The 13,056-nt window shown below is 43.7% G+C and overlaps 1 protein-coding gene across 1 annotated transcript in view; it reads left to right on the top strand.

Annotated features, from left to right (window-relative positions):
- The window catches only part of col27a1b (collagen, type XXVII, alpha 1b), a 115,872-nt gene that overhangs the window by 75,905 nt on the left and 26,911 nt on the right, over window positions 1-13,056 (top strand). The window contains exons 23-30 of the mRNA XM_061215850.1: window positions 2,850-2,903; window positions 3,161-3,205; window positions 3,300-3,353; window positions 3,585-3,638; window positions 6,475-6,528; window positions 7,795-7,848; window positions 12,508-12,561; window positions 12,911-12,955. Of these exons, the coding sequence (XP_061071834.1) occupies window positions 2,850-2,903; window positions 3,161-3,205; window positions 3,300-3,353; window positions 3,585-3,638; window positions 6,475-6,528; window positions 7,795-7,848; window positions 12,508-12,561; window positions 12,911-12,955 (414 nt within the window). The remainder of the gene's footprint in view (window positions 1-2,849; window positions 2,904-3,160; window positions 3,206-3,299; window positions 3,354-3,584; window positions 3,639-6,474; window positions 6,529-7,794; window positions 7,849-12,507; window positions 12,562-12,910; window positions 12,956-13,056) is intronic.

Here is a 13,056-nt window from a genome sequence, read left to right as displayed (position 1 = left end):
TTGTGCCATTCAAAGTTGTCAAACATAGCCAAAATAGCCAAAGCCAGCTTGTATGCCTGAGGTCTCTCAGTCGTATTGTCATTCCGTTGAAGCTCAATGTCTCGAAAAAAATTGACGAGAAGCCATATTTCATTAAGCAATGTGCTGACGTTACACACTTTGAGTGACATTTCTGAAACTGAAGCACTGAGGGGAATTTCTGATTAAATCGATGTGATGCATCATGCTGTTTGGAAAGCACCCGCACAGTAATGGCTCCAGCTATGAAAGAATTGGTAGAGCTGCCAAAAAAAAAAACTAAATAAATGGTGCTGTTTCACTAAATTACCACCAGGTGGTGATAATTGCTATGACTCTTTTCAGTTTGTGTAAAATTTATTAAAATAAAAGAACAGGATTTACCAGTATGAAGTTGAAGGATTTTTATTTTTATTTTAATATAAAAAATATTCTGAATTCATGTTCCTTTACTACACATATCGGTACCACCTGCAACCACTCTGCAAAATGTACTCATTAATTGAGTACATTGAGTACATTTAATTGAACTCATTATGCTCAATTTATATGCTGAAGTATGCTATTTGGTGCTACATTGAGATAGTTCCCATTTCTTTAGCTTAATCACTGCTGATTAAATTAATATCTGATTAAACCCCTTTGTAATCAGGTGGAATGGTAAAAAGAATGGTGTAGTGATTTACATCTGCAAACATATGTTCAGAAATGAAATCTGTAGTTCAATAACAATCAGCCCATCCTTTTTATTTTATCCCAATCTTTTATTTTATCCCAGAGTCCTGATTGTAGCTTGTCTTCCTACAACACTTTTCTCAGGACCTCAGTGTGATGTACAGAGGTAACTCTTCTCCTGCACTGATACTGTGTGCAGTGCCTACCTGGGCAATGTGTAGCGGTTTGATTGAGAGAGTAAGTGGCTTAGACCCGTGCATTGCTGCTGCAGCGCTTCACTCTCGATGCGTAGGAGGGGAGGCGGGGTCCGATGTCCCTGGACGGATGCCATCGGACTCTCTTCCAGAATTTCATTCAAACAGCTGTCTGCCCTCCCCGTTAATCTCTGCAGGAAACATGGCGTTTTTATGAAAAGCGGTTAGCGGTGTACAACCACAGAGAGAGCAAAGAAAAAAGCGGGAAAACTTTTCTGAACCATAACAGAAAATGTCTGTAACAACAAACACCGCAAGGGGCGAAATGAAACGAGAGTGGGTAAACGTGGTAACTCACCGGAATAGCAGGAAAATCCCTTGTGCTGGTACTGGGGTCTGTAAGAACATTAGATGTTGTGGGGCATCTGAGGCTGGCGATAAGACCTTAAATTCATGGCTCGGACCTGCGTACTGTAGGTAACTGTAGTCGTTTAACGAGATCCCTTGGCTGCTCTTTGCCATGATGACTGAAACCTCCTGGGCTGCTTGGTCCATTTTTCTTTGGGAAAGTGGTAACATCTGGTTCTGGGAATGCCGGCCTGCTTGAAGATCAATTACACGCCCACTAAAGCAAAGCACTGATTATCTCAGTAGCCTGGGATGTCATTTCACCCTTCAACACGTGGGAGAAAGTGAGATTCTCATTAGAGCCAAGAGGTGGAGAGAAGAACACTTTTCTTTTGTATGTTCCCCAGCTAAGAACCATTGCACATGTTGCCTCCCACAAACATTTTTTGTGTTGCGTGTAGATGGTTCAAGACTAATAGATAAGTATAGATATAGAAAAGTATAGATAACTGAAAGTGGACAGTAAAACACTACTGACTAACCCCTGCCAATTTTATTCTTGGCAGCAGTCAAACATGTCTCTGCAGTAGATCTGTCCCTTAGCTCCCTGTTACAGTAGAATCTGACTTACAAACCTATTGGGAATAGGCGTTGTTCGGCACTATGAAAGCTTCTTAATTTGAAAAGTGAAGTCAAATTGCACACATTTTAAATTTTCATGATTATGATTCATCGAATGCATTTACATTTCCATTTGGCGTACACTAGCCTTATTGTTTTTAAAACGGGCTGTCATTTTTAGATATGAACCATTTCATAAGCTGAATAAACTAATACCCAAACAAGTAGAAGAACATCAAGAAACATGGAAGAAAATAGAAACATAATTTCTATGTTGCCTTTCTGAAAGATGGAATGTAATGTTATTCTATCTCTGGTTGACAACTGTTGGGAAAAATGCTGCTGTTGAATTCACAAAATTGAAAACATTACAAACTGGTTTATGTGATAAAGAAGGTAGCTTGCAGTATGTGTGTTGATTACAGAGAAACTGAAAGCTATTAACTGAGAAAAGTGAAGGCTACCCTGGGCAAACTGCCAGTTCAGGCAGACAAGCGACTTCAATGTCAAAATAATGAGCTGTCATATACAGATTTAACAGATTTGAGATGGAACAAGTTGATTAAAAAAACAAAAAAAAAAACATTTTAGTTGGGGCTGTTTTTTTGCTCTATGCCAGTAAAAGCACACTTTTCTGTGGGACAATGATTGCAGATGTGCCCTGCTGAAAAAAACTGCTCAAGCTAGGTTTTGAAACACCTGGTAGCTGGTTGACCAGTTAGACCAGCTCTACACTCAACATGGTTTGACCAGCTCAAGCTATGTTTTGAAACCACTGGTTGCTGGTATTTCAAGCTGGCCACAGCTGGATTTTACACCAGGGGAGTCATTCATACCTGACCCAAATAGCTAGCTCTTCATATCTTTGTATTCCTTGTTCATGGAGGAAGTGGGTGGATAGCAGTCCTAGCAGCAGGCTGTGACTGGCCATTTGGGGGATGTGGACAGGCTTTGGAGTAAGAGTGTTGATAGCCTTTTCCGTCTTCTGTTTAGGGCAGGCCTGGGAGGAAGGGCTTCCCTGGGAAAATAGGTCCTGATGGATTGAAGGTGAGACCTGCTTTGCACATGTAATATGTAATCAGCTAACCTGTTAATCAGTCACTCTCTTTGATTAAATAAACTGTAGCATATCCCTCCTGCTGCATACCACTGCTCTACCCTATCTAAATATTCTGGTTTTAAGGTACAGGTTCACTTGTACTGTATGTGCTGTGTCCTTATCTTATGAATGGACTTTCAGATCTGCTGTGTACTGTATGTGTGTGAATGTTTCCTGAAACTCTTAACTGCGGCTTGTAACACAGGGTGAGCCTGGACTCCCTGGAAAAGTTGGAGTGGTCGGGGAAAGGGTAAGCGCTTATCTCCGTTTCCTGTGTACTCTTGCGAATGTTTCCTTCCCATCGCACTCCTCTAACCCCAGGCATTTCCCACAATGCACTTCAGGGCCTTGTGGGGTTCATCGGACCCGTCGGTGAGACCGGGACGGCGGGAGAAAAGGTGAGATTTGTGTCCGAGCGAGGGCTGATTAATGTACTGCATGGCTCTACACGACATGTCGTTTTGAACTGTGTTGGGTTTAGTACCCTGCAGGGAGCCCCGGGGTCACTGTACGGCCCCAGAGAGCCCGACAGCTGCTGAAAGGGTGTCGGCTGTGTGCTCCCTGTGGGTGTCTGACGAACAGAAGGTGCTCTGCATTGCATCACACTCACTGGCTGTCCGTCATTTCAGGGGGATCGCGGGGAGACGGGAGTGCCAGGCCCACCCGGAGAAAAGGGAGCGATGGTAAGGAGTAAGTCTGGACCCTCTCTCTGCTTCACGGTGTGAGATTCAGACATGGAGATTGACGGGGGGGAAAGGCTTGGAGATCGAGCCGGACTGAGATGTGAGGGAGTGCGGTGGGGGGGGTGGGGGGGGGGGTGACCGAGAGTCTGGAGACTGTTTTGCTGATTTCAGTACGCGGAAATCGTGGGTCAAGGTCTCGGAGGAAGTTAGCAACAGCAGCACATTTCAGTTAGCCCCCGCAGAGGAATTCCTCCTGTCTCTGATCACGACTGCAGAACTAAGTCCGTTCTTCGCCATTAAACACCATCAGCGTCACCGCTGTGAAATCACTCGGGGAGAAGACAGGCCTTGTGAAGCCTGTAAGCTGGACAGAGGACACGTTGTTACCTCCCCTGTCCTCTTCTCACCTGAATGTCTGCTCTGCGCTGCCCAGCCGGGGCCAGCAGCACGGCGGGACCAATCAGGCGTCATCGTTCTGTCGTCCGGTCCAATGATCTAATCCCTCGCTGACGAGTACGTCGAGCGGCGCCAAGACTTGGGCCCGGCGGCGTCCTCTCACCTCGCGACGCGGCGCGGCGAACTCGGGAGCGGTTCCACGTGTGTCGCCGTGGCAACCAGGGAGCCCACTGGGCTTTCCCTGCCGCTCGAGACCACCGGCGGGCCCGGCTCCACAGTCCGGGTCGCGGTACCGAGCGGGATCAAGGAGCCCGCCCGGACGAACAGATCAGCACTTCAGTTAACGGTCTGCTGCCTCACACTCTGCCGTCTGAAAGCCATTACAAATCCTAACGCAAAACAGACCATTTCCATTGGACTCAATAAGCCACAGTGTCTGCCTATCAAACGGCCCAATGAAGTTAACATGACGTAATTTGAAAATGAAACAAGTAGCTTTTTCCGGGGGCCCGTGCTCCACTGCCAGTCTGGTCTTCTCTTTGGTTAAATGAAACTCAGCCATTGTTGTTGCTAGGTTACTGGTCGGGATATTTGTAGTCATGATGAGAAAAGGAAATGCGACTCCGTGTACCATAGACGTTCATAATTGTACAAGGACAGAGATGTCTGGTTGTTCGACTAGCGACCTTCCTTGTCAGTTGTCTCCATTGCATTGATCATGGATTGTGTGGGAGTTATTGAATATGTGAAATAACACAAAAGTAAGATATAATTTCATTTGTACAGACTTAAAAAAAAGCTAAAATATCACCTCAGGCATAGTGCTTACATATGACCATCTGTAATGTATACCATTTTGGCCAATGGAAATTAACTTATCCTGTGGGAACTTGATCTCACTAGAGGGTGCTGATGTTTACAGCCAAACAAAACCTCACCATGCGATCAACTGAAGTAAAGCAATATTGAAATAATAAGGTTTTCAGTTTCCTAATAGGACATAGCTTGTTCCACTGAATACACTGTGCTTCATCTTTGTTTGCTACAATAAAAGTCTGCTGTGTTTATGGGATGCAGAATATATCGGTTTGTTGTATTAGTAACATTACAAGGTTTGGTAACACCTTGTAGAAGGCCATTAACCTCATCACAACCTTATCCATGGGCTGTTAAAGATGGAATGTCTTCATTGGGTCCCACAATAGCTGGCTAAGAACACCTCACGGCGGAATCTTTGACTCTTGCGGCCTGCTCTAGAACTCTCACCTGTGTAGGAGAATTCGGTGACCCTCCTCACTGGCCCACCTGCAGTGGGGCTGCCGGTCCAAGCTCTGTTCTGTTCCCTTTGGCTCGTTTTGAAATTTGAAATGCTGATGTCACACAAGATTGACGATGACCTTCTTCAAAAAAAATTGTGAAAGGAGGAGGGGCAGGCCAGGCTGAAGGTCACCGTTGAAGGTCCCTGCTTTCCAGCTCCGAGGAGTCAGAATGTCTGGGTTCCACATTCCTCAGTGGGACCATTCCTTTCATTTGCCAGGCATTGTCTGAACCCCCCTTATATGCTTGTGCAAGCCAACGATCCGTTTCATCTCAATGAATGAAGGGGGGGAGATATGATGAGCCATCTTAGTCTATCATAGTTAGCTATGTAATAGGCTAACAGGTTCGCTATCAAGGTGTATTGCAGCCGGCAAGCAAAAAAATTTCATTACCTTTTTAAAAAAGTATGTTATTATTTGTTTTGTCATTTTATGAATCATATAATGGATATTGATGGGATTTAGTTATACTTTGATCCCACTCTGGACCTCCTATTTGGAGTATTATTGCTTCATTTCTGTTGTCATATTTCACTTCTAATCAATTTCAGGTCTGATAACCTTACGGGAACAAGCTCCATAAATGAAAATGAAAAAAATCACTATTGGTACATTTGCTAAAGGTCATCACGTGCCCCATTTTTAATATGCGGGTACCACAGTCATCATAATTGTTAATAGTTTTATAGAAGACTTGTTCCAAACACTCAACTTCCCAACTGATGGCATTTAACTGCTGCTGTGTGCACTAACCAGCAATGATGCCTGTTCAGCCCCTTGTAATAGCAAAATGGCCTCATTTTAAGACTGCTAGCATGAGGAGGTAAATATTCCTGGGCCCCCGGCCTGCTCTCTGCACTGCAGCGGTGAATTCCCGGAGCACAGAGCGATCCAGCAGATGTTCAAAACCACACACCAGAGCAGAGCGTTTCTGTTCCTGTTCATTGGCTTAATGTGACCAGTCGTCATTAGAGTTGCCACCGCAATATATTCCTTTTTTATTGCCGAACACCCTCAAGTTTCCTTTCTGCAGCTTTTGCTGCGTCCAACACCACCCACACAGAAAATCAGGACATGGAAATGTCTCATTGTCCTTATTGTACTGTTCGCTGTTTCAATAGGGACACCCGGGGACACCAGGGGAAAGCGGACCTTCTGGACCACCAGGACCACCAGTAAGTTGCCTTTGCCCACGGTGAATATGCCAAAAACAATAATGTTTTTAAAAACCTCAGAAAAATGTATTATCTAATGTCATGTTTTATACCGTTTTCCTGGAAACTCAGTCTTCCCAAGTGTCGGTGAGTAGGGAATAGGGTGACCTTGCATTCTGATGGGAGAAACAACAATCCGGCCTGTTGATTGCCAAATAACCTGATACCTACAGTAATAGCTGCCCTATAAAGCTTAAAACTGATGCCTTCAAAGCTAGAGCATGTTTACCTGTGGGTGGGTCAAACTCCTGATAACCTGGGAGTTTGACTTTGAAGCACTACTCCATGCCCTGTACTTAGTTTGCACTTAGTTACTGTTAATTTTGCAATACTGTTTGCACTCTGCATTTTAAACGACAAGGGCTTGTGTGTTGCAAGTGTGCAGAGAGTGTGGACGTGTGGTTTGTTAAAGTCTCCAAGTTCTCCTTTTAACACCTTTGTATTGCAATCCGACAGAATACTCCCAATATTTGAAAAGTTTTGAGAAGCAAATTCTGCCCTTTGCAGATTGAAAACAGCTTTTGTGCTTGCATGACTTTTCATGACTTGAATATGCTGTTGGCTCATTGTAGTGATCTCTGCCATTTTTAATGCCAAAGGAGGTGTGCTTGGACTCAGGTGCTCCTTAGGAATCTGGGGCAAACTATATCTCTGAAGGCCTAAACCCTCAAGTGCTGAAAAGGGTTTAAATCGAGGCAGACTGGAAGGTGGAATTCTCCTTCATCTTTTGTTAGAAACCAAGGCCTGCCATGGTGTTCATGTGTAAGGAGGCTGAGGAATTCTTCCCTGGTGGAGTTGACAGGACCTGACTACCTCTAACAGAAGCAGAATTATTGCCCTGTCATCGTGGAACTCCAACACTTCTGACTAATTAGACCTCTGGCCTCACCTTTTTGTCTCTGTCTGTTTCTTTATTTTCATTGTGTGGTGTGTAGACATCACAGTGGTGACCACAATCACCTCAAAGTGCAGGTTCAGCAGGCCCAGAGGTGTTTTGAACCAAAGAAAGTGAACACAAATATAAACACTGGACTCAGAAGGGGGCATCATTTCAGCTCTAATTGGCTTTAATGGCATTGAATAACAAGTTAGGGAGTGTTCTCCGAGGGTTGAACTGCAATCCCAGAGGTGTGCGTGCCTGTGTGTGTGTGTGTATGTGTGTGTGTGTGTTGGCCGGGGGAGTTCCTGCCGTCAATCTCAATGTGTTTTCTTCTCTTTGTTCTACAGGGGCCTCTCGGGTCTCGTGGGCCCATCGGCAGCAGAGGACCTAAAGGGAGAAGGGTATGAAGTAGAACACATCTGTATTATGTCTCACTCTGCCATGTGAAATAGCCTTTTTTCTCCAAGCAGAAGGGCAGTACTCAACAGTCAGTGAAGTAGGGTACCGAGACTATGATAAACGTTTATTGGGGCGTGAAACTCCTTTTCCTCCTGGTGCCCAGGGCCTCCCCTGTTCCCGGCGAGGGCAGAGGGGGTCAGTTAGTGAGCAGAGGCCCCAGTACAGAGGCATTACAGTGCACCGGCTGCCATCTTGCATGTGTAATTGTGAAATATGTGTTGCCTCAGTCAGTCTCAGATTAATGTGTCTGCATACCCTGCTATGGGACATAGGCAGTAGGTTCAATCTGAGGAGAGGATAGATTCAAGTCCTGAAGAAGCCCCCCCCCCAGGAACTGTGCAAGGCTTGTGAAACTCATGCTTAAAACATTCTAATGTCAAGGGAAAAGATGGCCTCAGGTGCACCTCAAGTTAGTTTTGGATATCTTGAGATACTTAGATGTCTATTTAAAACATTTTAAATTAGTAATGAGTGTATTACCGTAGTGTATTACAGTTGCCTAGACTAAAGCACTACCTATAACCCATAGCCGTACAGTATATTGTAGGTTGAATGCGAGATGTCGTCTAGTGACAGTAATAGAAAGAAAACATTTAACCTCATAATGAACTGTTAGTGGGTTGTTCTTTGTGTCTATTAATGATTAATGTGTTTATTGGAGTGGCACACATCCATAACAGATTTTTGGAGATGATATTCTTACGAGCAAGAAAACTCATTATGGTTTCTGGAGGTCTTTCAGTGGTATAAAACATTTCTCGTCTCATAAAAATAAGTAGCTATGAAAAGTTCAATAGAGCGCCAGTGAAGCCAAGTTGTATTTTCATGGAAAATGTTAGCTTGGTTGCATCATATTTAAGACATCCAGACGATTCCGCAATATTTAAGACAATCCAGCATCTTCCAGGCCTGTTTATAGTTGAATGTGATTAATTATCTGCAGCCCTTGTTTGAGATTCTTGAGAAGTGAAACAAAGCTAGAGACCTTCAATAACACGGGATGGTATGGGCTTGCAATGAGGGCATTCGATAGAGAAGGGTAGGCACTGTGAGGGAAGGATGATGGTGTTGATGATGACGATGATGATGATGATGATGATGAGGGGTGTGGTGGAAGGATGGCCTTTATCTGACTCGCTGAAAGGGCAGCTCAGCAAAGTCTCCGCTTGTCAGCAGCTCGTGACAGACCTTTGCTCATTTGGCCTCAACACGAAACTTGCTGGCTTGTGCCACGAGGAACACCCACCACAGAATGTGTGGAATTTGAGAAGATGACAAGATGAGAAGATTCTGTCAGGCATCACGTGCGCAGGTTCTTTAAAGCTACTGAAGAAGTGATGATGATGATGATGATGATGGTGATGGTGATGATGATGCCGATGGTGATGATAGTGTTGATGGTGGTGATAATGGTGATGGTGATGATGGTGATGATGGTGTTGATGGTGGTGGTGGTGGTGATAATGATGGTGATGGTGATGATGATGATTATGATGATTGCGATGGTGATTATGATGATAATGGTAACGGTATCGGAATATTGCTGATTATGTTTGACACAATGAGGACCTGGTCATCTCTTCTAAAAACTTTTTCTTGGGTGGGCTAATAGGAAATGCAGGGTTCCTAAAAACAGCAAGACAGCAGTGGCTGCAATAGACTGAAGGGTTATGGATAGAAGCCCCCCTGCAAGCATATTTTCCTCAATTCTCATCGGTTTTCAGTCAGTTGACTTGCACACTGTCTAACTGGCAGGTAGAACAACACGGCATGTTTATGTATGGCGAAGGTCTGAGAGTATTGTTTTTTATTTTCATTAGAATTATACTGCACATCATGTGCTGTTTTTCCAATTAATCTTAATGGGCAGTGCTTCCTCACTCCATAAATCTCACTACTATGACTCGACCTGGGGCTACTGTGCTTCTGGAATTCAAACCACACACAGGAGGCTCTTTGATGTCAGATGAGAAGCAGCAGGACTCAGGGCAACCTCCATATTATGTCAAATGAAAATTTGAAATCTAAAACGCTTGTGTGAAGTTCAGACCAGGGCCAGGCTGGACTTAAAACTTTCAAGTATCATTGTGTAGGGGATTTGGCGTCCATGGTGCCATCTACGGGCAGCGAAAAAACTTGCTGGTTGTGTACCCCTTTATGTTTATGCTGTGTAGCTGTATTTTATCATGTATGTCAGATGAAGCTGGTATCTGGACCTGTGTATTGTTACTGTATAAATAAGGTAGATCATGTTTTTTTGTCAGTGTCCTGATTCCCATTAGTGTGGAATCCTAGCTCAGGCAGGACTTGGACTTTGATGCAGAGACGTCAAGGGCGGTCTGTAGGAGTTCATTATGTAAGCTGTGGTGGGCATTCTACAAGGTGTCCATCATGGAAATGTGGAGAGAACAGAGATATTAGTAGTCCCAGTAATAACTGGCCTTGGAACACTTACACCACAGTGGCAGCCACTGCAGGGTCTCAAAACATAACCAGTAACCAGGGAATTTACTCATGTTGTGAGAAGTCCCTGAAAATGAAGATGATTTATGTTTTGGCTTGTTTAGAGAACATTTGTTCCCTATTTGCTTGATGTCACATCATGTGCCTCTGCCTGTACCTGTTATTGTGTGTGTGTGTGTGTGTGTGTGTGTCTGTGTATATCTGTATATCTACGTGTAAGTGTGTCTATTCGGCTGAATGCTGACATTTTGTGTACCTATGTGTTTAACCTTTTCAGCATGCTTACATATATTTAAATATTTGTGTTTACTGATACTTACAGACCCCACATGGAAAGTATTTCCCTCCAAACTTCACAAGTTCACTCACACTCAGTGTGCACTGAGCGCTGAAGACTCGCAAATCATTCAGTCAGACATCACATTCATGAGGAAAGCCCGCTGGTCTTGGCATGTGGTAAAATCCACACCAAGTACTCTGGAAGCCACCGTCTCACAGGCAGTCTTTCCCTCAGAACCCACCACTGCTCTTAAACAACTCTGCAAGAGGAGATAATTTCCCCCATACATCACATTCCCTTCAACTATGAAAGAGAATCTTTCTTCATTCCAGAGAAATACTGTTTAGTGTACTCCCAAGCCAAGCCTCTTCATATATTATGAATGTATACATATCCACTATCTATGATATTTCATTCATTACAGTTGTCAGGCTTGCTTCTGGGGGGGTTAGGGGATTGCGCTCTATACGGTTCCGTCTTAGAGGTTGTTCAAAAAGGCAGTTTCAGAAGCTTGGGAGTGCAGACTTGACGATAATCTGCTGATAATGGGCTGAAAACGCTGTCACTTCTGCTTGGTTAGATCGGGGAGATTTACCTGATCCTCCGTTAGAGTGGAACTCCAGGTCACTCTTAAACCTGTGTCCCCACAAGGACTGTTATTTTTTTCTAGGCTATTATTTGAAAGTGAGTCTGTGTTACACTGTATGTAAGGCTACTACTGTATACAGCTTCCATTTGTTTTACTTTTTATATTTTATTAAAGGAACAAGGTCCCACAAGTAGTACATTTAAATAACACGGTATATACTTCACAGTAGTATGTATGTTACTCCATAGTAAGGCATATACAGTACTTCCACAATATAATGATATTTCCCAGATTCATATTTTTGTATTAGATATTGCATATCTTATTTGTAGCACTGTTCTATGAATAATTTATTTAGTAGACACCTTTTTCTCAGAGCAGATAAGGATATGCAAATGCAGAGGAAAACAGTAACATATTTCTCAATAACACACATATTTGGCAAATACATTTTTACAGCTAAAAAACAGACACTGATCCAAAATATCAAGCCAATCTTTTCAGTAGACTATCCAATAACAGGCCAGTTACTCAAAAGTGCTGACTCAGTGGGTTATTATCAGAGCCTATGTCAAACTGAGGGGTGTCTGAGTTACTTTTGAAGAGCGTACTTTTCGCAGGTTTATCTTACAGAAATTAGAACCAAAAGCTGCGTTGGTTTTAGGTTGATTCAGCTCTATCACGAGAGTTATAGTTAGTTACAAGATTTGAAGTTCGCTCGGAACCCAGCCATTACCAGCTTCCAGCTGTTTCCAAACATAGCGTTGAACTGGTCAAACCATGTTGAGTATAGAGCTGCAGTATCTGGTCAACCAGCTACCAGCTGTTTCAAAACGGACTGTGTGAGATACTACATGTTTAACAAAACCGGAATAATGACAGCATGATTTGTAACATGAGCTGTGAGGCCTGTTGTACAGACGGTCTGCAGTATAACATAAGTGGCGGTCATTTTTAACTGAATGTCAAATGTGTGTACACTAAACAAATCAGATGGGCTCTCGTGGTTATATATATAGTCATTATGTAGCCCACAGTATATGAAGAGAGTAAGAGGGGATTCCCTGTGCTGACTTTGTGTGTGTGTGTGTGTGTGTGTGTGTGTGTTGCAATAAAGAGGAATTATTCAAAAAAAGAGAGTGACTCTGCTGTTACATTGTTTTGGGACAACGATGACCAAGAGAAGAGATTAGCCTCTCAGCTCTGTCTCTCTCAGACTGCACAAGGGAGACCCCTGCTGTTCACACTGCTGCTCTCTCTCTCCTACAGGGTGCCCGAGGGCCTGACGGTCTGTTGGGGGAGCCAGGGTCAGTGGGAGAGAAGGTAAGGGTCAAACTGTGGTTCATAGGTCAGACTGGGTCAGGTGATAGCCGCTAAACACCAACGGTCTCAGTTGTAGGGCTGGCCTCGAAGAGCACTATCACTGGACCACTAAACGGAGTGAACACAAGAGATGTGGAACATACTCTCATAATCATAAAATAGGAATGCTTTGGGTAAATAATTTGGGTGAACTACCAAAATCCCAATGGCAATTATCCCCTTGGTTCCAGTTACGATATTCTGTTGCAAAATATCAAATTAACCTCCTGAATGCAAACAGAAAGTGAAGTAGCGCCTGAATTTGGATATTTCCTTAGATTTGTTTCTTTTTTGCATCTCATCTCTGCAGGGCCCTGATGGTCCCCCAGGAAAGATCGGCTTCCCGGGAGAACAGGTGAAAACTCCTTTATGCTGTTCAAAAATGGCAGTTTAGATTTTATTCTTGGTCTTGCTGAATCGATAAAAGAATGCTTCAGAACGTGTACTAGCTGGCCT

The sequence above is a fragment of the Conger conger genome, chromosome 12 (genome assembly GCF_963514075.1).
Source record: "Conger conger chromosome 12, fConCon1.1, whole genome shotgun sequence".
NCBI classification, from domain to species: domain Eukaryota; kingdom Metazoa; phylum Chordata; class Actinopteri; order Anguilliformes; family Congridae; genus Conger; species Conger conger.
This window is presented reverse-complemented; position numbering and strand designations above follow the sequence as displayed.